Source organism: Heptranchias perlo, chromosome 2 (assembly GCF_035084215.1).
Source record: "Heptranchias perlo isolate sHepPer1 chromosome 2, sHepPer1.hap1, whole genome shotgun sequence".
NCBI lineage: Eukaryota > Metazoa > Chordata > Chondrichthyes > Hexanchiformes > Hexanchidae > Heptranchias > Heptranchias perlo.
This window is the reverse complement of record NC_090326.1, coordinates 137094187-137120775: the sequence shown is the minus strand read 5'-3', so window position 1 is coordinate 137120775 and position 26589 is coordinate 137094187. Positions and strand designations below refer to the sequence as shown.

General features: G+C 42.1%; 1 protein-coding gene across 2 annotated transcripts in view; it reads left to right on the top strand.

Annotated features, from left to right (window-relative positions):
* The window catches only part of LOC137344474 (rho GTPase-activating protein 12-like), a 232881-nt gene that overhangs the window by 97708 nt on the left and 108584 nt on the right, over positions 1-26589 (top strand). For both annotated transcript variants that reach the window (XM_068007475.1, XM_068007467.1), the window contains exon 3: positions 25931-26188. In XM_068007475.1, the coding sequence (XP_067863576.1) occupies positions 25931-26188 (258 nt within the window). The remainder of the gene's footprint in view (positions 1-25930; positions 26189-26589) is intronic.

Below are 26589 nucleotides of genomic sequence, written 5' to 3'. Positions count from 1 at the left end.
GACTTCTTTTCTAACCTCTTCATATTCCCTTTTGTCATCCCCTCCTTTATTATCTTAGGGTATGCCTTTTTCTTTAGTTTCAATTTTATCCATATCTCTTTATTCATCCATGGTGTTTCATTATTGGCTAGTTTGTTCTTGCTTTTTAGAGGAATATTTTTCTTTTGAATTCTATTGACCACTGTTTTAAATATTTCCCAGTGTTGTTCAATCTGTCTGTCAATTTTTTTTCCAATTTACCTTCCCTAGTTCCATTCTCATCCCCTCAAAATTAGCTTTCTTCCAAGCTATTACTTTGGTCTTTGTCTTACTTATGTCTTTCTCAAACATTATTTTAAACCTTATATTATGATCGCTATTGCCTAAATGTTCCCCTATGCTTTCTTCTCTTCTCTGCTCTGGTTCATTTCCCTTCACTAGATCCAGCAGTGATTACTCTTCTGTTTGGCTTCTCACGTACTGGGTGAAAAAGGAGTCCTGTACACACTGTAAAAACTCCATTCCCTTTTCCCCTTTCCCTACCTCTTTCCAGTTTATTTGGGAGTAGTTGAAATCTCCCATGATTATTATTCAATGTTATTTACTCATTACATAGATTTGTCTATATATTTCATCCTCCACTTCCCTTCCACTATTAGGTGGTCTGTAGAATATACCTATTAATATGATCGATCACTTCTTATCCTTTGTCTCAATCCATATGAATTCTGTTTCTATCTTAAGGTGACTTATGTCCCTTTTTTCTATTGCCATTGTGTTGTCTCTAATTAGTATAGCTACCCCACCCCGCTTCTCCATTCCCTACCCTTTCTCAATACGTTATATCCTGCAATATTCGACTGCCAGTCCTGTTCCTTATGTAGACATGATTCAGTTATCCCTATCACATCGGATCCTCGCTACATCTGTTGTGGGGAAGTTATTGGAATCTATGATTAAGGACAAAGTGACTGAGCGCTTCGGGCAATTTGAGCTTCTTAGAGAGCGCCAATGTGGATTCGTAAAGGGTGGGTCAAATGGAAATGTACTTGAATTGGAAGGAAGTGACTAGTGGTGCCCCACAAGGATCTGTGCTGGGGCCTCAACTATTCACTATATTTATTAATGACTTGGATATATGGCTCTCTGTTGTGTTATCTAAGTTTGTCGATGACACAAAGATTGGTGGCATAGTAAGTAGTGTAGACGGGAGCATAAAATTACAAAAAGACATTGATAGGTTAAGTGAGTGAGCAAAACTGTGGCAGATAGATTTCCACGCAGTTAAGTGTGAGGTCATCCATTTTGGACCAAAAAAGGATAGATCTGAGTATTTTCTAAATGGTCCAAAGAGATTTAGGGGTCCTTGTGCACAGCTCATCAAAATGTAGTGGTCAGGTACACAAAATAATTAAAAAGGTTGATGGAATGTTAGCCTTTGTATCTAGAGGGCTAGAATATAAAGGGGAGGAAGAAAAATGAAAAACAAAGGGTGGGACTGACATATGTGGAGCTCCCTGGATGACAAAGAGCATACAGGGTAAGATAAGGCAAAAAAGGGAAGCTGAAGTCACACACCGAGAGCTCAATACTGCAGAAAGTGTAGACGGGTATAGAAAGTGCAGGGGTGAAATTAAAAAGGAAATTAGGAAAGCAAAGAGAGGGCACGAAAAAATACTGGCTAGTAAAATTAAGGAAAACCCAAAAATGTTTTATAAATATATAAAGAGCAAGAGGATAACTAAGGAAAGAGTGGGGCCTCTTAGAGACCAAAAAAAACCTATCTGGAGGCAGAAGATGTGGGTATGATTCTTAATGAATACTTTGCGTCTGTCTTCACAAAAGAGGGAACGATGCAGAGATTGTAGTTGAGGAGTGTGAAATATTGGATGTGATAAACATAGCGAGAAAGAAAGTATTAAGGGGTTTAGCATCTTTGAAGTAGATAAATCGCCAGGCCCGAATGAAATGTATCCCAGGCTGTTAAGAGAAGCAAGGGAGGAAATAGCGGATGCTCTGACCATCATTTTCCGATGCTCCCTGGCTACAGGTGTGATGCCAGAGGATTGGAGGACTGTTAACGTTGTACTGTTGTTTAAAAAGGGAGGAAGAGATAGACCGAGTAATTATAGGCCAGTCAGTCTAATCTCGGTGGTGGGCAAATTATTAGAATCAATTCTGAGGGACAGCATAAATCGTCATTTAGAAAGGCACGGGTTAATCAAGGACATGGATTTGTTACAGGAAGGTTGCGTCTGACTAACTTGATTGAATTTTTTGAGGAGGTAACAAGGAGGGTCAATGAGGGTGACGCATTTGATGTAGTGTACATGGATTTTAGCAAGGCTACTGACAAGGTCCCACATGGCAGACTGGTCAAAGAAGTAAAAGCCCATGGGATCCAAGGGAAAGTGGCTAGTTGGATCCAAAGTTGGCTCAGTGGCAGGAAGCAAAGGGTAATGGTTGATGATGGACGTTTTTGCGACTGGAAGGCTTTTTCCAGTGGGGTTCCGCAAGGCTCAGTACTAGGTCCCTTGCTTTTTGTAGTATATATTAATGATTTGGACTTGAATGTGGGGGGCTTGATCGAGAAGTTTGCAGATGATACAAAAATTGGCCGTGTGGTTGATAGTGAGGAGGAAAGCTGTAGACTGCAGGATGATATCAATGGACTGGGCAGGTGGGCAGAAAAGTGGCAAATGGAATTTAATCCGGAGAAGTGTGAGGTAATGAATTTGGGGAGTGCAAGGCAAGGGAGTACACAATAAATGGGAGGATACTCAGAGGTGTAGAGGAACAAAGGGACCTTGGAGTGAGTGTCCACAGACCCCTGAAGGTAGCAGGACAGGTAGATAAAGTGGTTAAAAAGGCATACGTGATTCTTTCCTTTATTAGCCAAGGCACAGAATATAAGAGCAGGGAGGTTATGCTAGAACTGTATAAAACATTGGTTAGGCCACAGCTTGAGTACTGCATATAGTTCTGGTCACCACAATACAGAAGAGATGTGTTTGCACTAGAGAGGATATAGATAAGGAATCTTACAACACCAGGTTGTAGTCCAACTGTTTTATTTGAAAATCACAAGCTTTCGGAGGCTTTCTCCTTTGTCAGGTGAGTGTGGGATTCGGATTCCATGGAAGGTTGCCGCATTTATAGTCAGAGAACAATACCTGGTGATTACAGATAATCTTTCCAACTGCCCGTTGTCAAGGCAATCAAAGTGTTCAGACAGAGAGATGTTACTTACAGGGCCACCGAATACACAAACGACCAGAACAAAAGACAGACAGACAGAGAGAGAGAGAGAAACATCCGAAAGGAAGAGAAAGACAGAGAATGACCCGTTCGGATGTTTCTCTCTCTCTCTCTGTCTGTCTTTTGTTCTGGCCGTTTGTATATTCGGTGGTCCTGTAGGTAACATCTCTCTGTCTGAACACTTTGATTGCCTTGACAACGGGCAATTGGAAAGATTATCTGTAATCACCAGGTATTGTTCTCTGACTATAAATGCGGCAACCTTCCATGGAATCCGAATCCCACACTCACCTGACGAAGGAGAAAGCCTCCGAAAGCTTGTGATTGTCAAATAAAACAGTTGGACTATAACCTGGTGTTGTAAGATTCCTTACACTTGTCAACCCCAGTCCATCACCGGCATCTCCACATCAAGATTTACGAGGACATTGCTGCAGGGCTGGAGAATTTTAGCAATGAGAAAAGATTGGATAGGCTGGGGATGTTTTCTTTGGAACAAAGGAGGGCTGAGAGGAGATTTAGTTGAGGTATATAAAATTATGACGGGACTAGATAAAGTGGATAGGGAGGACCTATTTCCCTTAGCAGAGGGGGTCAATGACCAGGGGGCATAGATTTAAAGTAATTTGTAGAAGGATTAGAGGGGAGCTGAGGAGAATTTTTTTCCCCCAGAGGGTGTTGGGAATCTGGAATTTTCTGCCTGAAAGGGTGGTTGAGGCAGAAACCCTCAACTCATTTAAAAAGTACTTGGATGTGCATTTGAAGTGCCGAAACCTACAGGGCTATGGACCAGGTGCTGGAAAGTGGGATTAAACTGGATAGTGGGGACACGATGTGTGCCGTAACCTTCTATGATTCTATGATTCTAAGTTTTGCTACAGCTATACAAAGCCCTGGTTAGACCACATTTGGAGTACTGTGTATAGTTCTGGGAACCGCACCTTAGAAAGGATATATTGGCCTTGGAAGGAGTGCAGCACAGATTCATCAGAATGTTACCATTGCTCCAAGGATTAAATTATGAGGAGAGATTACATAAGAACATAAGAAATAGGAGCAGGAGCAGGAGTAGGCCATCTGGGCTGGAAATTGGGAGGTGTAGTTAATACAAAGGAAGAACGTGTCAAAATGCAAGAGCACATTAATAAATTTGCTGAATGGGTGTGAATTTCAATATAGATAAGTGTGAGGTGGCGCATTTTGCAATGAGTTAGAGGAGCAAACGGATCTAGAGGTACAGATACAAAAATCACTAAAAGTAGCGACACAGGTTAACAAGGCCATCAAAAAGGCAAATCAACCACTAGGGTTCATTTCTTGACGGATAGAATTGAAAGCTGAGAAGTTTTGTTAAACTTGCATAGAATGTTGTTCTTATTTTCTTAACCTTGGTTAGACCACACTTGGAATTCTGGGCACAGTTCTGGACTCCATATTATAGAAAGGATATAGAGGCATTGGAGAGGATGCAAGAAAGATTCACAAGGATGATACCAGAACTGAGAGGATATACTTATCAGTAAAGGCTGAACAGGCTGGATCTCTTTTCTCTTTTTTAAAAAAAGAGAAGGCTGAGGGATGACCTGATAAAGGTCTTTAAGATAATGAAAGGTAGACATAAAGAAAATGTTTCCATTTATGGGAGAGTCCAAAAGTAGAGGTCATAAATACAAAATAGTTTCTTATAAATCCAATAGGGAACTCAGAAGCAGCTTCTTTACCCGAAGAGTGGTAAGACCGTGGAATGTGCTACCACATGGAATAGATGTGGTGACTAACATAGATGCATTTAAGGGGAAGCTAGATAAGCACATGAGGGAGAAAGGAATAGGAGGGTATGCTGATAGGGTTAGATGAAGTAAGGAGGGAGGATGCTCGTGTGGAGGATAAATGCCGACATAGGCCACTTGGGCTGAATGGCCGGTTTCTGAGCTGTAGTTTCGATGTAATTCGATGTAACAGGTCTATATTTTCCTGGTTTCTCTCTCTCACCTTTCTTAAATAATGGAGTTACATTTGCAGTTTTCCAGTCTAAAGGGACAATTCCTGAATTGAGAGACCCGTGGAAGGTTATGGCTAAATCTGCAATTTCCTTACCTACTTCCTTTAAAACTTTGGGGTGGAAACCATCAGGTCCTGGGGATTTGTCAGTCTTTAGTGCCATTATTTTTTTCTAATACTGTTTTCTTGCTTACTTTAACTTTTGTGAATTCCAGTCCTTGATTCATTATTAATTTCCCTGGACTGTTAGGTATATTATCCTCTTTGCTGTGAAGACTGACACAAAGTAATTATTCAACAAGTCTGCCATTTCCTTATTTTCAGAGGCAACATGAGGAAAACATTTTTTACGCAGCGAGTTGTTATAATTTAGAATGGACTGCCTAAAAAGGGTGGTTGAAGCAGATTCAATAGTAATTTTCAAAAGGGAATTGGATAAATACTTGAAGGGGAAAAATTTACAGGGCTATGGAGAAAGAGCGGGGGAGTGGGACTAATTGGATAGCTCTTTCAAAGAGCCTGCACAGACATGATGGGTTGAATGGCCTCCTTCTTTGCTGTATCATTCTATGATTCGATGAATACCAATCTACATTGTACAGTTTTAAGCGTGTGCTTTCCACAGATGACAACTGTGATCCTAGTAACAAAGGAACCATCGTTGTTCATAGAGCATTACATAGAATGTACATCACAGAAACAGTAATTCGGCCCAACAGGTCCATGCCGGAGTTTATGCTCCACACGAGCCTCCTCCCTCCCTACTTCATCTAACCCTGTCAGCATGTCCTTCTATTCCTTTCTCATTCGTGTTTATCTAGCTTCCCCTTAAATGCATCTATGCTAGTTGCCTCAACCAGTCCTTGTGGTAGCAAGTTATACATTCTAACCACTCTCTGGGTAAAGAAGTTTCTCCTGAATTCCCTGTTGGATTTATCAGTGACTATCTTACATTTATGGCCCCTAGTTCTGGACTTCCCCACAAGTGGAAACATCTTTATGTTTACTCTATCAAGCCCTTTCACAATCTTAAAGACCTCAGTCTTCTCTTTTCTAGAGAAAAGAGCCCCAGCCTGCTCAATCTTTCCTGATAGGTATAACCTCTCAGTTCTGGTATCATCGTAAATCTTTTTTTGCACCTTCTCCAGTGCCACTACATCCTTTTTATAATATGGAGACCAGAACTGTTCACTGTACTCCAAATGTGGTCTAACCAAGGTTCTATCCAAGTTTAATATAACTTTTCTGCTTTTCAATTCTATCCCTCTAGAATTGAACCCCAGTGCTTGGTGTACTTTATTTATGGCCTTATTAACCTGCGTCGCTGCTTTAGTGATTTGTGTATCTCTACCCCCACATCCCTCTGCTCCTCTACCCCATTTAGACTCTTATTTTTCAAGGAGTATGTGGCCTCCTTATTCTTCCTACCAAGATGTACCACCTCACACTTATCTATATTGAAATTCATTTGCCAATTACATGCCCATTCTGCAAGTTTATTAATGTCTTTCTGTATTTTGTTGCAGTCCTCATTATTAATTATACCCCCCAATTTGGTGTTCGCAAGTTTTGAAGTTGTACTTTCGATTCCCGAGTCCAGATCGTTTATGTAAATGGTGAACAACAGTGGTCCCAGCACGGATCCTTGTGGAACACCACTTCCCACCTTTTGCCAGTCTGAGTAGCTACCTTTAACCTACAGGGTGGATAAAGGGGAACCAGTGGACTTCCAGAAGGCATTCGACAAGGTGCCACATAAAAGATTATTGCTCAAGATAAAGAATCGCTGGATTGGGGGTAATATTCTGGCATGGGTGGAGGATTGGTTATCTAACAGGAAGCAGAGAGTTGGGATAAATGGTACATTCTCGGACTGGCAACCTGTAGCCAGTGGTGTTCCGCAGGGGTCGGTGCTGGGTCCCCAACTCTTTACAATCTATATTAACGATTTGGAGGAGGGGACCGAGTGTAACATATCAAAGTTTGCAGATGATACAAAGATGGGAGGGAAAGTGGAGAGTGAGGAGGACATAAAAAACCTACAAGGGGATATAGACAGGCTGGGTGAGTGGGCGGAGATTTGGCAGATGCAATACAATATTGGAAAATGTGAGGTTATGCACTATGGTAGGAAAAATCGGAGAGCAAGTTATTATCTTAATGGCGAGAAACTGGAAAGTACTGCAGTACAAAGGGATCTGGGGGTCCTAGTGCAAGAAAATCAAAAAGTTAGTTTGCAGGTGCAGCAGGTGATCAAGAAGGCCAACGGAATGTTGGCTTTTATTGCTAGGGGGGTAGAATATAAAAACAGGGAGGTATTGCTGCAGTTGTATAGGGTATTGGTGAGACCGCACCTGGAATACTGCATACAGTTTTGGTCTCCATACTTAAGAAAAGACATACTTGCTCTCGAGGCAGTACAAAGAAGGTTCACTCGGTTAATCCCGGGGATGAGGGGGTGGACATATGAGGAGAGGTTGAGTAGATTTGGACTCTACTCATTGGAGTTCAGAAGAATGAGAGGCGATCTTATTGAAACATATAAGATTGTGAAGGGGCTTGATCGGGTGGATGCGGTAAGGATGTTCCCAAGGATGGGTGAAACTAGAACTAGGGGGCATAATCTTAGAATAAGGGGCTGCTCTTTCAAAACTGAGATGAGGAGAAACTTCTTCACTCAGAGGGTGGTAGGTCTGTGGAATTTGCTGCCCCAGGAAGCTGTGGAAGCTACATCATTAAATAAATTTAAAACAGAAATAGACAGTTTCCTAGAAGTAAAGGGAATTAGGGGTTACGGGGAGCGGGCAGGAAATTGGACATGAATTTAGATTTGAGGTTAGGATCAGATCAGCCATGATCTTATTGAATGGCAGAGCAGGCTCGAGGGGCCGATTGGCCTACTCCTGCTCCTATTTCTTATGTTCTTATGTTCTTATGTTAACCTCTACTCTGTGTTCTGTTTTGTAGCCAACTTGCTATTCATTCTGCTACTTGTCCCCTGACTCCACATTCTCTGACCTTAGTCATGAGTCTACTCTGCGGTACCTTATAGGAGGCCTTTTGAAAATCCAAATATATTACGTCTGCTGCATCACCCTTGTCTACCCTTTCTGTTATTTCTTCAAAGAATTCTGTAAGGTTGGTCAAGCATGACTTTCCCTTTTGAAATCTGTGCTGACTATTCTTTATTTTATTTTTGATTTCTAGATGTTTATCTATTACATCTTTGAGTAAAGATTTGATTACCTTTCCTATCACCGTCATTAAACTAATTGGTCTGTAGTTCCCTGGACTTGTTCTATCTCCCTTTTTAAATATAGGAATCACATTAGCTGTCCACCAGTCCTCTGGCACTATTCCCTTTTCCAATGAATTTTTACGTTTATGGAATAGTGCCTCTGCTATCTCTTCCCTAACCTCTTTTAATATGCATGGATGCAATCCATCCGGACCAGAGCTTTTATCCTCTCTAAGTTTGATTAGTTTATCAATTATCTCCCCCCTTCCATCTTAAATGTCTTTATATCTTTTTTGATCTCTTCTAATGTCATGCCCATCATGTTATCCTTCCTGGTAAATACTGAGGCAAAGTAATGATTTAATATTTCTGTCGTTTCGCTGTCATTATCTGAGAGTTTATCGTGTGTATCCCTTAGTGGCCATATCCCTATCCTGATTTTTCTTTTGTGTCTGCAGAATACTTTACTATTTGATATGCATTGTTGACTGAACACTTAGAGAAATTTGAGCTGATTAGAGAGAGCCAAAGTGGATTTGTAAAGGGTAGGTCATGTCTAATGAACCTTGTGGAATTTTTTGAGGCAGCAACTAAAGTAATAGGCAGGGTCACTAAAGTCTGTGGACTTCCAGAAGGCATTCGATAAGGTTCCACACGAGAGACTGTTAGCTAAATTTAAAGCTCATGGAATTAAAGGCAAATTATTGACCTGATTAGGAGGTTGATTAGGCGGTAGAAAAGAGAGTAGGGATAATGGGTATGTACTTGAATTGGAAGGACATGACTATTGGTATCCCACAAGGATCTGTGCTGGATCCTCAACTATTCATTATATTTATTAATGACTTAGATAACACAATAGAGAGCCATATATCCAAGTTTGCTGATGACACAAAGATTGGTGGCATCATAAGTAGTGTAGACGGGAGCATAAAATTACAAAGAGACATTGATAGATTAAGTGAGTGAGCAAAACTGTGGCTGATAGATTTCAACGCAGGTAAGTGTGAGGTCATCCATTTTGGACCAAAAAAGGATAGATCTGAGTATTTATTAAATGGTGAAAAGCTAGGAACAGTGGAGGTCCAAAGAGATTTTGGGGTCCATATGCACAGATCAGTAAAATGTAGTGGTCAGGCACAAAAAATAATCAAAAAGGCTAATGGAATGTTAGCCTTTATATTTAGAGGGCTAGAATATAAAAGGGAGGAAGTTTTGCTGCAGTTATACAAAGCCCTGATTCGACTACATCTGGCGTACTGCGTACACTTCTGGGAACCACACCTTAGAGAGGATATATTGGCCATGGAAGGAGTGTGCAGTGCAGATTCACCAGAATGTTACCAGATCTCCAAGAGTTAAATTATGAGGAGAGATTACAGAAACTAGGCATGTATTCCCTGAAATATAGAAGGTTAAGGGGTTGAGGTTTTTAGAATTTTGAAAAGAATTGATAGGATAGAGAGAAACTTTTTCCAATGGTGGGAGAGCCTAGGACAAGGGGACATACACTTAAAATCAGAGCCAGGCCATTCAGGAGAGAAGTTAAGAAACACTTCTCCACTCAAAGCTTCACTAGTGCTGTGAGGGAGGGTTTAAACTAATTTGTCAGTGGGATGAGCACCAGGATGCAGCATTAGAAAGGATCAACAAGGTGCACAAAGGATTTGGAGAGAGAAATAGCACTAGAGTAAGAAATGGCACCGTGGGATCAGGCTAAAAGAGAATATGAGAAGGTCTAAGATAGGTTTAGAATGCATGTGTGTAAACGCATGAAGTGTGGTGAATAAGGTTGGTGAGCTGCCGGTGCAAATAGCCACATAGGAATATGGTGTAATGGTGATAATGGCTCAAAAAAGGGCAGGGTTGGGTACTAAATATTTCTGGATATAGGTGTTCAGGAAAGTTTGGGACGGAAAAAAAGGAATTGGGGTGGCAGTATTGATTTATGAGAATATTGCAGTGCTGGAGAGAGAGAATGTCCTTGAGGTTAAAGACAGAATCTATTTGGTTAGAGTTAAGAAACAATAGAGGCACCATTACACTACTGGGTGTATTCTATAGGCCACCAACTAGTGGGAAGGATATAGAGGAACAAATTTGCAGGGAAATTACATAGAGATGCAAGAACAATAGAGTATTTATAATGGTGGACTTCAACTATCCTAATATAGACTGGGATAGTAATAGTGTAAAGGGCAAAAAGGGGGAGGAATTTCTGAAGTGTGTTCAGGAGAACTTTCTTGATCAGTATGTTTTCGGCCCAATGAGGAAGGAGGCATTGCTGGATCTAGTTCTGGGGAATGAGGTGGGGCAAGTGTCAGTGGGTAATCTTTAGGGAACAGTGATTATAGTATCGTAAGGCTTAGTTTAGTTATGAGAAAGGAGAAGGAGCAATCTAGAGTAAAAATACTTAATTAGAGGAGGGCCAATTTCAGTGGGTTGAGAGCGGATCTGGCCCGGGTAAATCAGAATTCAAAATTGTCAGGCAAAACTGTAATCGAACACTGAGCGTCCTTTAAAGAGATTATTCGGGTACAGTCTAGGTACATTCCCAAAGGGTGAAAGGTAGGGCAACCAAAGCCAGAGCTCCCTGGATGATGAAAGAGATAGAGAGTAAGATGAAGCAGAAAAAGGGAATGTATGACAGATGTAAGGTTGATAATACAAGTGAGAACCAGGTTGAATGTGGAAAGTACAGAGGAGAAGTGAAAAAGGAAATAAGAGGGGCAAAGAACGAGTATGAGAATAGACTGGAGGCTAACATTAAAGGGAATCCAAAAGTCTTCTATTAGCATATATATGGTAAACACGTAGTAAGAGGAGGGGTGGCGCTGATTAGGGTCCAAAAAGGAGGCAGAGGGCATGGCCGAGGTATTAAATGAGTACTTTGCATCTGTCTTTATGAAGGAAGAAGCTGCTGCCAAAGTCACAGTAAAAGAGGAGGTAGTTGAGATACTGGATGGGCTAACAATTGATAAAGAGGAGGTACTAGAAAGGCTGGCTGTACTTAAAGTAGATAAGTCACCCCAGTCCCGATGAGATGCATCCGAGGTTGCTGAGGGAAGTAAGGGTGGAAATTGTAGAGTTGCTGGCCACAACCGTCCAATCCTCCTTTAGATATGGGGGTGGTGCCAGAGGTCTGGAGAATTGCAAATGTTACACCCTTGTTCAAAAAAGGGTGTTAGGATAAACCCGGCAACTACAGGCCAGTCAGTTTAACCTCAGTGGTGGGGAAGCTTTTAAAAACGATAATCTGGGACAAAATTAACAGTCACGTGGACAAGTGTGGATTAATAAAGGAAAGCCAGCATGGATTTGGTAAAGGCAAATCGTGTTTAACTAACTTGATTGAGTTTTTTGATGAGGTAACAGAGGGTTGATAAGGGCAATGCAATTGATATGTATATGCGCTTTCAGAAGGCATTTGATAAAGTGCCACATAATAGGCTTGTCAGCAAAATTGAAGCCCATGAAATAAAAGGGGCAGTGGCAGCATGGATATGAAATTGGCTAAGTGACAGGAAACAGAGTAGTAGTCGTGAACGGTTGTTTTTCAGACTGGAGAAAGGTTTACAGTGGTATTCCCCAGGGGTCGGTACCAGGACCACTGCTTTTTTTACATATATATTAATGACTTGGACTTGGGTGTACAGGGTAAAATTTCAAAATTTGCAGATGAAACAAAACTTGGAAGTGTAGTAAACAGTGAGGAGGATAGTAATAAGAACATAACAAATAGGAGCAGGAGTAGGACATACAACCCCTGGAGCCTGCTCCACAAACTTCAAGAGGACATAGACAGTCTGGTGGAATGGGTGGACATGTGGCAGATGAAATTTTAATGCAGAGAAGTGCTAAGTGATACATTTTGGCAGGAAGAATGAAGAGAGGCAATATAAACTAAATGGTACAATTCTAAAAGAGGTGTAGGAACAGAGAGACCTGTGGGTATATGTGCACAAATCTTTGAAGGTGGCAGGACAGGTTGAGAAAGTGATTTAAAAAAAGCATACTGGATCCTGGGCTTTATAAATAGAGGCATAGAGTACAAAAGCAAGGAGGTTATGTTGACCGTTTATAAAACACTGGTTCGGCCACAACTGGATTATTGTGTCCAGTTCTGGACATCGCACTTTAGGAAGGATGTGAAGACCTTAGAGAGAGTGCAGAAAAGATTTACTCATGAGTCCATGATTCTATTCAAAGGATGGTAGAAGTGTGGAAAACTCTCCCACAAAAAGCAGCAGATGCTAGCTCAATTACTAATTTTAAATCTGAGATCGATAGATTTTTGCTCGCCAAGGGTATTAAGGGATATGGAGCCAAGGCGAGTAAATGGAATTAGGATACAGATTAGCCCTGATCTCATTGAATGGCGGAACAGGCTCAAGGGGCTGAATGACAACATAGGAATAAGCCAATCAGCTTTCAATAAAACTTGACGGGCATTGCTGCTAGTATATGAAGTTTTTTTTCTTTTTATTTGTTTCCTTTACCTGTCTCCTGTTACCTCTACAGATTGAGTGAGAGAGAGAGGGCGGGCGAGCCACAGTTTGATTATGTAGAATTTACAACAACAACTTGCATTTTATATAGAGCCTTTAACATTGTAAAATGTCCCAAGGCTCTTAACTTTAATCTACAACACAGAAATAGGCCATTTGGCCCAACTGGTCTATGCCAGTGTTTACATAAGAACATAAGAAATAGGAGCAGGAGTAGGCCATACGGCCCCTCGAGCCTGCTCCGCCATTCAATCAGATCATGGCTGATCTTCGACCTCAACTCCACTTTTCTGCCCGATCCCCATATCCCTTAATTCTCCGAGAGTCCAAAAATCACTCTATCTCAGCCTTGACCAGCCCTCTGGGATAGAGAATTCCAAAGATTCACAACCCTCTGCGTGAAGAAATTCCTCCACTTCTCAGTCTTGAATGGCCGACCCCTTATCCTGAGACTATGCCCCCTAGTTCTAGACTCTCCAGCCAGGGGGAAACAATCTCTCAGCATCTACCCTGTCAAACCCTCTCAGAATTTTATAAGTTTCAATGAGATCACCTCTCATTTTACGGAACTCCAGAGAGTATAGGCCCATTCTACTCAACCCTCATATCCCCGGAATCAATCTAATGAACCTTCGTTGCACTGCCTCTAAGGCAAGTAAGGCAATAAAGGCCAACATACCATGTGCCTTCCTAATTGCTTGCTGTACCTGCATGTTAACTTTCTGTGTTTCTTTTACAAGGACACCCAAATCCCTCTGAATACCAACATTTAATAGTTTCTCACCATTTAAAAAAATTCTGTTTTTCTATTCTTCCTACCAAAGTGAATAACCTCATATTTCCCCACATTATACTCCATCTGCCACCTCTTGCCCACTCATTTAACCTGTCTACATCTCTTTGCAGCCTCTTTGGGCTCGATATTAGGAGGGAGACGGGTTGGCAGCGGGGGGTCGACTGGGTGCGTGAGTAACGCACCCAGTGAATTCGGGGTGCTCCGCACACGATCGCAGTCTAATTGGTTTCCGGGTTTTGCGCTGCTCCACACGATCCTCCTCTCACCCTACTTCATCTAACCCTATTGGCATATCGGTGGAATTTATGTTTGTTATTCATGTCACTTTATCAATGTGTAATGATCACAGAAATGTTATTTTGTCAGAAAGTTAACATTATGTAATGTGCAAATGTGTGAGCTTGCTCCTCTTTCCTCCTTCGTTGAAAATTTGAATCTGAGAGTTAACTTCAAAAGTGATGTTCCTAACTGTCTGAATTTGTTTTTACATCTTGAGTTTATTGGGGGGAAAATGGGGGAAAGTGATAAATTTTGCTTGCTGATCTAGCTGATGTTGCCCTAATTTAGTTTTTTTTAAATAAATGAAAGCTGCAATTTTTCACCCCAAATAAAAACCACAAAACCACACAGTTTTTCATAGACAACCACATGCTCTTCGAGCTACATCCCACTTCTGAAGCACATTTTCATACTGTTTTAGACTTTTTGGCCACTGAATACCAAAAGTGATACTTGTATAAATTGAACATTTAGTAGGAGCGAACTGGATAAGTACTTGAAATGAAAAAATGTGCGGGACTATGGGGATAGGGCGGGATAGAGGGACTGGCTGGATTGCTCATGCATAGAGCCAGCGTGGATTTGATGGGTCGAATGGCCGCCTCCTGTGATTTCAAATTGTAAGTCATCCAAATTTTGAAGTGATTTACTATGATATGTTATAAAGTAGTATAGATGTGTATTAATCACAACACAATTCTAAACTTATAAATGTATAAACTACTTAAAATTTTTGTGATTGTTAAATACTATGGAAATCTCTGGATTTGTTATAGCCTTATCCCAGTCCATTTTGTTTCAGGTGCATAATGGCCTTCTATTTATTTGGAGGTGTTTGCACGGATATTGAGCATTGCAGCATATCTTCATGTTACTTAAAGTACGTTGTCAGCAGGAATCAAAATTCAAAGAGTTTTATTTATAATTATGAGGTGGCATTGTTCAAGAAAAAACATTGTACATTTAATGGCTGAACTTAACTAAAGGACACATCAGCCTCTTTGAAATGCAAAAAATTAATGTGCAGTAGGCCATAGCCTGTAGTTGCACAAATATGGTATTGTGAAAATTACCCTTTTAATAATCATTAATAATTGCGACCAGGTTTTGTTACAGTAATACTTCAGTGTGACACTGATGCCCATGGAGTCTGGATCACTGAATGGGGTCAGGTACTCTCAAGTGGAGATTTTTATGATTTTGTTTGTGCGGATTCAGGTTAGAAGTTGTTTTAATCTATTTTTAAAAAAATCTATTCTCTTTGGGGAGTGTTAACGGTGCATTCACTGTCCAAATATAATGTTGGTCTGAAGCATTTTCTACTTCAACAATAACAACCAAACTTAGGTAGCACCTTTAAAGTGGAAGAACATCCCAAGATGCCTCACAGAGGTGTAAGGAAAAAATGTGCAATGCGGCAAAGAAGGAAAGATAAGAATGGGGGTGAGCAAAAGCTTTGTCAAAGAGATTGGTTTTAAGAATGAATTTTAAATGAAGAATGGAAATGTGAATGGGTTTAGGGAGGAAGTTTAAGAGCGTGGGGCCTAGGCAGCTGAAGGCAACACTAAGAATGGGGCGAAGGGGAGGGATACACAAGGTCAGAGTCAAAAGAATGGAGCGTTCAGAGGTAAAGGGGTTGTTGAGCTGGAGACGGTTACAGAAGGTAGGGAAGGGCGAGGCCATGGAAGAATTTAAACATAAGGATACAAAAATTGACCCCGTGGTTGATAGTGAGGAGGAAAGCTGTAGACTGCAGGAAAATATCAATGGACTGTTCAGGTGGGCAGAAAAGTGGCAAATGAAATTCAATCCGGAGAAGTGTGAGGTAAAGCATTTGGGAGGTCAAACAAGGCACGGGAATACGCAATAAATGGGAGGATACTGAGAGGTGTATGGACGAGAGGGACCTTGGAGTGCATGTCCACAGACCCCTGAAGGTAACAGGACAGGTAGATAAAGTGGTTACAAAGGCAAACGGGATACTTTCCTTTATTAGCCGAGGCATAGAATATAAGAGCAGGGAGGTTATGCTAGAACTGTATTAAACACTAGTTAGGCCACAGCTTGAGTACTGCATACAGTTCTGGTCACCACATTACAAGAAAGATATGATTGCACTCGAGGGTAGAGAGAAGATTTACGAGGATGTTGCCAGGGCTGGAGAATTTTAGCTATGAGGAAAGATTGGATAGGCTAGGGTTGTTTTCTTTGGAACAGAGGAGGCTGAGGGGTGATTTTAATTGAGGTGTATAAAATTATGAGGGACCTAGATAGAATGGACAAGAAGGACCTATTTCCCTTTGCAGAGAGGTCAATAACCAGGCGGCATAGATTTAAAGTAATTGGTAGAAGGATTTGAGGGGAGCTGAGGAAAAATGTTATCACCCAGAGGGTGGTAGGGGTCTGGAACTCCATCTGAAAGGGTGGTAGAGGCAGAAATCCTCATCACATTTGAAAAGTAGTTGGATATGCACTTGAAGTGCCATAACCTACAAGGCCACAGACCAAGTACTGGAAAGTGGGATTAGGCTGGGTAGCTCTTTTTTGACCGGCACAGATGCGATGGGCCGAATGGCCTCATTCTGTACCGTAAATTTTTCTATGTTTCGAAGGATGAGAATTTTAAATTTGAAGCGTTGGGATTGGGAGCTAATGGAGTGATGGGTCAGTGGGACTTGGTGTGGGATAGCAAATAGGCAGCAGAGTTTTGGATAAGAAGGAGTTTACGGATAGTGGAGGATCGGAGGTTAACCAGGAGATCATGTAGTAATCAATTCTGGATGTGACAAAGGTATGGATGAGAGGCTCAGTTTTGGAAGTAGATGGTCTCTGTGATGGAGAAGATATAGGGTGAGAAACTCAGCTCACGGTCAAATAGGATGTCATGGATGTAAACAGTCTGGTTCAGCCTGAAACAGTGGCCGGGGAGGGCGAGGGAGTCATGGTGAGGGTACAGAGTTTGTTGCAAAAGCCAAAGATGTCATTTGGACTTCCCAACGTTTCGTTGGAAGTTGCAACTCATCCAAGACACTAAACTTGAGTGTAATTCAGATGTGAAGGCTTAAACTAACTCGGAAGCAGAATATGGCGTAACTCCCTCCACTCCACTTTGTTCAGCTGTCAGGCTGAGGCCTGCATTTACACTAACTGCAGTGTTTGTGCAAATGCATCCATTCATACAGGGAAGCTGTTTCAGCCTTGAGGTTATTGAATTTATTTATGTTAAACCTGCTATAGTAACTCTGTATATTATGTTATGAAAGGAACTACGCAATAGTTGGGGAACTTGGACCAAAATCACAATTTCAGCTGGGAAACAGTCTATCGAGACAGTAAGATTGTCTGACTTGGACACCATTTAAACTACTTTTAGCAACTTGTTTACGGCATCCAGGTGACAGAAGTCAGTAAAACCGACCACTTTTTCTACTTTCACTTCCGCCATAATTAATATCAGTCACTCTAGGTCAGATAGGAGTGACTGATATTAGATACAGAAAAGGCTTATTTTTTTGCCTCAATACTGTACATTAACTCAAATTTCAGAAAAACATCCTCTGAAACCTCATACATGCTCAGACTCGGTTAATCCAATCTCTCCTGGATGGCTTCCCATCTTCCACCCTCTGCAACTTTCAGCTCATCCAAAACTCTGTGCACCACATCCTATCTGCGAAGTCCTGTTTGCCTAACACTGCTGTCCTCACTGACCTAGAATGGCTTCCGGTCCTTCGTGCTTTATTTAAAATGCTCATCTTTGTGCTTAAATCCCTCCATGGCCTTGCCCCTCCCTATCTCTGTAACCTTCTCCATCCCTAGAAGGTCGCCGCCCCCTCCCCTCCAACTTCTATTCTTATGACTCCGCCCATTAGTGCATTCCCTTTCTCTTCACCCCAACATTTGCTGCCGTGCCATCAGCCACCTAGGTTCCACAATCTGGAATTACCTCCTTAATCTGCCTTTCTCTCCTCAAAACTCATCTCTTCTAATGTTTTCATTCTTTGGCTCAGAATCCATTTTTTTCCTTACTCCACTGTGAAGTGCCTTGGGATGTTTTTCTATAGTAAAGGCTCTATGGCCCAGAATTTGCTGAGAAAATAATGGCGTGTGAACAACGCATGCCGTTATTAGTGTGCAAATCGGTCAGCAACTTGTGGTGAGGAAGCGATACCACATGACTTACGAATTGCCACAAATTGCTGGCCGATTTGCACTGTTCCACTGTTAGCTTGGCAAAAACAGCATCTTGCACTTAACCGCCCTGTGATTTCCATGAAGCTGCTGCATTTGAACATTAATTGCCCATTAAACGCGCCGCAGAAAGTTAAGTCTAGTAATTAACAGCATAATTACCCTTTTAACAATGTGATAATTGTTAATGATTGCCAATCAACTTATTGTCCAGAAAGTGAACAATTAAAAGTGTGGCGTGTCATCCCTTCAGATTGTGAATTGGTGTTGGAGATTTTGAAAATGTCAAATTTTAAAAATTTTTTCTTACTTTTCCTTTCTGTCTATTTTTTCTCTCTCTCAATCCAGTCTTTCTTTCCCTTTCTTTATTTCTCTTTCTGTACCTGATTTGACATTGAACTCACTCACTCTAATTCACCCTCCTTCTCAGTCCTTCCTCTGTTTATTTCTCAATCCTTTAATCTCATTGGTTAAGGAGACTGTTTCTCCTATGTTGTTCACCAGGGACCCAGATGCCCCGTTGCCCTCACTGCGCCGTTATCAGCTCACACTTCCAGCAACTTTGTGGGCAAAAAACTTTTGAGCTGAAGGTTGCAGGAACAAGTCGAACTAACAGGGCACGCCGTGAGATGCCCCGCTGTAACAAATTCTGGGCCTATTAACTACAATTTGTTGTTTTTGTTGTAACATTGTGAATTTTACCGCCTCACACCAGCCATCCCTAAGGCCTCTTTGAATGAGATTTCTCAGCATCCATTTGTTCCTTACTCCACTATGAAGCGCCGTGGGATGTTTTTCTATGTTAAAGGCTGTATATAAATGCAAGTTATTTTTGTTGCACCATTGTGAATTTCACCTATCCTTTATGTCCTCTTTGAATGAAATTGTTAATTTGTGTCATATTTGAGCAATTTTATTTTGTGGAACTTTGCTGACTAGGAATCGGACTGAATCTGCTCAAATTCATTTCATAAAGAACCCTCGAAGAGATGAGATTTTCATTTCAGTCTAGAATGAATTGAAAGGATGTTGTGCTAAAATGCTAGGTTTCCCAATCCCTAGAATTCATCATTTATCTCCCAAAAATGTAAAAGCTGTACTTGTTTAACATTATTTCAGTCCAAGGCACAGCAGTAGCAGTGTACAGAAGATGACTGATTTATTTTCATTGAGATTGCAGAAATTGCAGCGTAGAACACGTGATCCATAGAAATGGGGGTGGGGAAGAGACCGCTTAGCAGCTTTTTACAGAAGAACTATCCACACCTACCAACACAACCAAATTTAAACTCATTGTTAGGTCGATAGCACTAACCATTACATTTCACACTGTAACCAACTTGAATCGTACATGACCAAACACACACAAGTTTAATCTGATGTAGTCAATGTAACTGAAAATTACATTGAGTAGAATAAATAAATACTTAGCTGATCAGAAAGAATGCTTAAAAAGAATTTATGGCCATGCTTTAAACTTGGATTGCATCAAACATTACATAGAATTACATAGAATTTGCAGCACAGAAACAGGCCATTCGGCCCAACTAATCTATGCCAGTGTTTCAGCCTCCTCCCACCCTACTTCCTCTAACCCTATCTGCATATCCTGCTATTCCTTTCTCCCTTGTGTACTTATATACCTTCCCCTTAAATGCATCAATTTTATTCAGAGGAAAATTAAATGGGGTGGCTTCAAATGTTTCACCTCTATCCCCAAATCTCCAATGTTTAAAGAAGATCTGGATAACTCCCCAGTTTGCTAAATCAAAGTTGATGTTAAAATGTGAAGCTTCACAAGCTTGATTTGTTCCTTAATCTCATTATCAGCCTCTACAGTACTGACCTCAGTTTAATTTCCAGCTTTAAAATCAGTATAAAGCCTTCCTATTTGAATGCATTCCTCAGCGGTGTGGAGCAATATATTGTGCCTATAATAATAACTTGCATTTATGCAGCTCCTTTTATGTAGAAAAATGTTCCAAACTGCTTCACAGAGGCGCAATCAAAAATGGACGGTGAGCCAAAAATGGTGATATTAGGAGGGGCGATCAAAGACTTGGACAAAGAGGATCTTAAAAGAGAAGAGGGGCTGGTGAGGTGGAGGGGATTAGGGAGGGAATTCCTGAGTGTGGGGTATAAGCTGTTGAAGGCATGGTGGCAGTGGTGGGGGGGGGGGAAGGGGGGATGCACAAGGCCAAAGTCAAAATAATGGAGAGTTGGGGTGGATGGGAGTTGTAGGGTTGAGGTTGCAGAGATAAGAAGAGTCAAGGGTATGAAGGGATTTAAACATGAGGATGAGAATTTTAAATTTGAGACATTCGGGGACTGGATGCCAGTGTCGGTCAGTAAGGATGGGGATGACAGGAGACCAAGGCTTGGTGCAGGATAGGATATGAGCAGTAGAGTTTTGGATGTTTATGGAGGATGGGAGCTTGGTCAGGAGAGCATTAGAATCATTGGGCCCGATATTAGGAGGGCGGCGGGTTCGCAGCGGGGGGTCGACTGGGCGCATGGGTAACGCGCCCAGTGAAATCAGGGTGCTCCGCACGGAATTGCAGGCTAATTGGAGCCACTAACCTGTACTTCCAGGTTTCGCGCTGGAAAGCTGCGCAGCGGGCGGACTGCGCATGCACAGCATAGAGTGTCAGCTGGAGGAGCCCTATTTAAAGGGGCAGTCCTCCACTGACTGATACTGCAGGAAATAGGAAAAATTACAGCATGGAGCAGCCCAGGGGGAAGGCTGCTCCCAGGTTTAATGATGCCTCATTCCAGGTATTATTGGATGGGGTGAGGAGGAGGGGGAGGACAGAGATCTTCCCCGCCCCCCCCCCCCCGGCGGGCAGGAGGAAGCAGCCTGCCTCTGCCACCAAGAAGGCCTGGCTCTAGGTGGCAGAGGAGGTCACCTGCACCACCAACATATCGCGCACCTGCATACAGTGCAGGAGGCACTTCAATGACCTAAGTAGGTCAGCTGAAGTGAGTACACTTACTCATTCCCCTACACTCCGTCTGCCACATCACTGCCCCCACCCCACATCTCCATCTGCATTGCCATCACTACTCTATCACATCACTCCTCACACCCATTCAAAGCTCATCCTCATCTTACCTGCACTTACTCACCTCGCCAGTACTCATCCCACCACTACCACTCAACCCAATCCTCATACAATCTCATGGCTCTATCTCATGCTCACCCTCTCATGCATCTCTTTCACGGTCAGCCTCACTCAACCTGCCACTACCTGTGCTGCAGCCACAGGGCATGCATCACATATATGCAGTAGGAAGCGTAAGGCAAACGTGTCGTGAGCATGAAGGGGATGCACAAGGGTGTTTGAGGGTTTGTCATGGTGTTTACCTATATTTAATTTCTGATCAGCTCACATTATATATTATATTAGCACCATTACTGTCACGTCTTTGCGAATCTTGTCTGGTTTGTGCAATAATGCCCTTTCCTGAGGATCACAATGAAGACCCACAACTGATGCCACCCATTGTGTCACTGCAGAGTGGGTGTAGGTGTATTTGCAGGGCTCTTTTGTGCAGACGATTGAGAGACGTTGGTGATGTCCCCGGTGGCACCCTGGAAGGATGTGGAGGAGAAGTTGAGGGCAGTGGTGGCTTTGACAGCGACAGGTAAGAAGATGGTGCTCAGGCCAGCCGGGAGCAGCTCGGCATTAAGGAGGCTGCAGATGTCCACGACTACATGTCGAGTGACTCTGAATCTCCGTGTGCACTGCTGCTCAGAGAGGCCCAGGAAGCTGAGCCTCGGTCTGTGGACCCTGTGGCGAGGGTAGTGCCCTCTGCGACGCATCTCTCTCTGCGGTTGCCCTCCCTCCTGCTGTGCAGGTGGATGTGTCACAGCACTGTTGTGGGGCTCCACGTGTCAGAGGTGTGGCCGGCGAGGCTGGTGATGCTGTTCGTCCTCCGAGGAGGTCATGACTGCAGCTGTGGCGGCCCCCATCCGGAAGATGTACATTTGAGGGGGTCCGCAAGGTAGGTACATGTGTCTGGACACCGGGGTAAGTGTGCAAGTTGGTGAATTTTCTTGTCAGGAGGAGGGTGGTGGAGGCCAAACTTTGTCCCAAGTGACAGAGTGGGCTCCTGCAATGAGTGGGGGTCTCCCCCCACCACCCCCCCCCCCCACCTGTCAAATGGACCTTTGCAGCTGCCACAGGCTGATGGCTGCAACACGTCCATTTGAACTGCGAGTGTTTCCCCCAGTACGGGAAACAGTCCCAGGTGTTTGCAAAATCCCACCCCTCCTAAAATGTTATATTAATCAGGTCTCTAAACGACCTGAAATACCTTAATGAGTACTTGAAGTGGCACCAAAGCCGGCGGAAGTCCCACATGCGGGGGCTGCGCGCGCATGTCAGCGCGTCACTGGGGAACCTGGAAGTGGGCGGGTTGGCTCCGGACCCGCCTCGGGAATCCCCGATTTTCACTGCCCCCCGCCACAAACGCACCCGCTCGGGGGTGTGAAAATCGAGACCATTGGGTCTGGACATGACAAAGTCATGGATGAGAGTTTCAGCAGTGGAATAGGCTGAGGTTGAGACGGAGGCCAGTGATGTTACATGGGTGAAAATAGGTGGATTTTGTGATGGGAGAGGATATGGGATTGGAAGCTCAGCTCGGGACTGAATAGGATGCACAGATTGCCAACACTCTGGTTCACCCTGCGACAATGCTTGAGGTGTAATCAGTCACAATGGTATGGAGCTTGTAGCAGGGGTTGAAGACTATGGCTTCAGTCTTCCCAGTGTTAACTAGACAAAATTGTTGCCTCAAGACTGGATGTTGGATAAGCAGTCTGACAACAGAGGCAGGGGAGGGGTTAACAGAAGCGATGGAGTGTAGTGTACACGTGGAAGCTGGCTCCGTGTCTGGAGATGATGGCGCCAAGGGACAACATGCAGATGAAGAAAAGGAAGGGGCCAAGTAGTGATCATTTCTGTTAGCTTGGATCAGGTGGTAACACTTGCCTCGGAGGATTGTGGGTTCAACACCTACCACCAAGACCTAAGTATATAATATAGGTTGAGATTCCTGTACAATACAGAGGGAGTGCTGTAGTGTTGGAGGTGCCATCCTTAGATGAGATGCTAAACCAAGGCCCTGTCTTCTGTTCAACTGTACATGAGATTCCATGGTACTATTTGAAGAAGAACAGGTAGCTCTAGTGTCTTGGCTAATATTCCTCACTCAACCAACATTGCCAAAATCAGATCATTAAGTGTTTATCTCACCGCTATCGATGGGATCTCGCTGTGCACAAAATGCGTTCTGGTGTGTTTGTCTTCATAACAGGTGCCACAGTTCACAGTAATTAGTTCTGTGTAAAGTACCTTGAGATGTTTGAGACATGGTGAGATGCTGTATAAATGCAAAGCTTTTTCTTATTGAATATTTTCTTAGTTTCATTCTAAATTATTGATTCTAATCCAAATTCCTATGTGGATGTTGCAGTATTGATAGAATTGCAACACATCTATTCAGAATTTTCAGCTTGGTAAATGTACTGTATATTGCCACACAAAACTATCTGGAAGTTTTCTGAAAAGTTAAGCAACTTTTAATATGTTTCACTAGTAAAATACTAGTACTAAAGTATTGATTTTTAAAATTTAATCAGTTGAAATCCCATCCTTATGTGCTGTTATTTGAGCACGTTATCTAAAGCTGTACTACAGATAGGTAATAAAAAGCTTGTTCAATTTAACTGCTTTTCCCCCCCCCCTCCCTCTTTTTTTAAAATTGAGTATTTCCATTGCAACATTTGGCATTGTGTCACTGCAGTTGTCAAGGTTGTGTTCTGCAGGGTGCTGATACTCTTTTCATCAACCAAAGAAGGAAGTTTTGGTTGTGTGGTTTTAATGCCGCAATTGGATTCTTGCTTTTAGAAGTTTAACTTTTCTGATGTCCTTTGGAAAGCTCTGTACTCACTATGTCGTCTGGAGATGTTCTTTGTGTTCAAATCCCTCCTATGGCCTCAACCCTCCCTATCTCTTGTATCCTCCTCCAGCCCTACAACCCTCGAAGAACTCTTTTCCTCCAACTCTGTTGTCTTGTGCATCGCCTACTTCCTTCACCCTACCGTTGGCGGCCGTGCCTTCATCCGTCTGGCCCCAAATCTCTGGAATTCCCTCCCTCCACCTCTCCTCCTTTTAAGACGCTCCTTAAAATCTGCCTCTTTGATCAAGCTTTTAGTCATTTGTCCTAATATCTCCTTCTTTGGCTCGGTACTACTTTTTGCTTGATTACGCTCCTGTGAAGCACCTTGAGATGTTTTATTACGTTAAAGGCTGGTTGTTAATATATATAAATGCTGGTTGTTCTTATATATGGCACTTTGAGGTGTTAGCCAAGCAATTCTGTAATGTGTGATGCAGCCGATAAGGAAACACGATCCAGAAAATGGCCTATTTATATAATTTTAAAATGTCTGTTCATAAATTTAGGATGCAATCTAGTCATTAAGAAACGTTCTTTTATCTGTAGTTAAAGTGACGTACACTGTTGCACCTGCTGATTAGGGCAAACTGCTTAAATGGGTTGTCACATTGGTTGCAGTGAGAAAAACTGAACTCCATTCTGCTGAGCCAGTTCCTTTTCCAAGGTCACATGTTTTTTAAAAAAAACCCTCTGAGTAAATCTTTTCTGTAATGGCATTGCCAATTGGCTGATCCAATATTGTAGGCTAATTGAACAAAAATCCACTTGCTGCTGTTTTCAGTGGTTTTGTGAGGGCTGTTTGGTATCATTAAAAGTGGCCCTTAATGGGTCAGGAATGATGTAATATTACAAGATGTTTTTTTAAATTTTGTTATCCATTATAATTTTGACTCTTCTAGCATAATCATATTTAAGGTTGTGCCTTGTTTTGTGTGCTACCTATTATTGGTGAGGTATTTTTTGACAAGTTGCGTATTTTTGTGGAATAGTATACATATAACTTTCTGATACCTAGGCTGTCTTCCATGTTTGTGTACAACCTATTGCTGTTGGCTGACTTGACTATGAAATGCCAGAATGTGGGAAAGCCTCTAACATTAGTCATGACCAGGTCTTTCCCCATACTACCTATTATTTTATTTTCAAAATGTGATTTGTGTCATTATGCTTATCAGACTCCAGAAAATTAGTTGCTCAAAACAAATGTCTCCCTTGAAATAAATCGACCAGAGAGGTCATCAAATCTGCATAATCCTTTTTATTGTTAACAAATGGTAGCGGTTGTGTCGCAGTTCCCTGCATTGAGCAATAATGCATAGTGCTACAGAGTGGGAAGCTGTAAGCTCAGTTCCTCACTTTATTGAGTTCCTGATCTGAGCCACAATAATTGGAACCTGGAGCATCACCCACAAGGGGAAAGAAATATTGGATAAGATTTCCTGTCTGGTGGTAGCTCAATTTTTAACTTAGAATGAGAAATGAGACTTGCTAATTCTATCACAATAATGTTGATTATAATTGAAGAGAAGAGGTATTTAAAGCAAGAAAATTACTTATTTAATAATCAAATTGAAAAAAGGCTGTGGCAAATGGATAGGCTGTGTGTTTTTTCTCATTCCTGCACTCTAGATCCTAAATATGATCATTTCTCAAGCTGCATAGGTAATTCAGATTATATTTGTCTACTAATGGTTATCATTTTCACTTTTGCAGACAGTTTCACCTGCAAGACCAGAATCTCCTGTGTATGCAAATCTGCAGGATTTGAAAATATCTCAAGCTAACCTACCCCCAATTCCCACTAGCCCTCCCATGCAAATCCATGGTGAATGGGAGGTGCACAAAGATGCTACAGGACGCACATACTATTATCACAAGGGAACACAGGAAAGAAGCTGGAAACCCCCTCGGTGGACAAGAGACTCTGTAAATAAAGAACATGATAGCCAGGGGGATTCTGTAAACCATGGAGTAAGTATCTGCATTTAAAAACAAGATTTAGTAATAGAAACTGCTATGGTGTAGTATTTATAAAATTCTTATTATGTACTTTATTATTATTGAGGAAGATTACAGCATCTTGCTAGGTATCAAGGGTGATATCTATGAGAGAGGTATATTGTAAGAATAGTAGTACCAGTTCAGAGTTGGGGCAGAATAAAGCACTCTGTACTCTGCTCCAATCTCAGAAGAGCATCCCAACTGCACCAGTGTAACATTTTCTGCTTCTTGTGCTAGCCATCTTGAGAAATCTAAGTGAGATTGCCAGTTTGGTACTGAATTGGAGGAATTTTGTAATGGGAGTCCATACCCTCTACTAACAGGATTTAGACTGCCCAAACTCGTTTAATTTAAAACCCTTACAGCTGGCA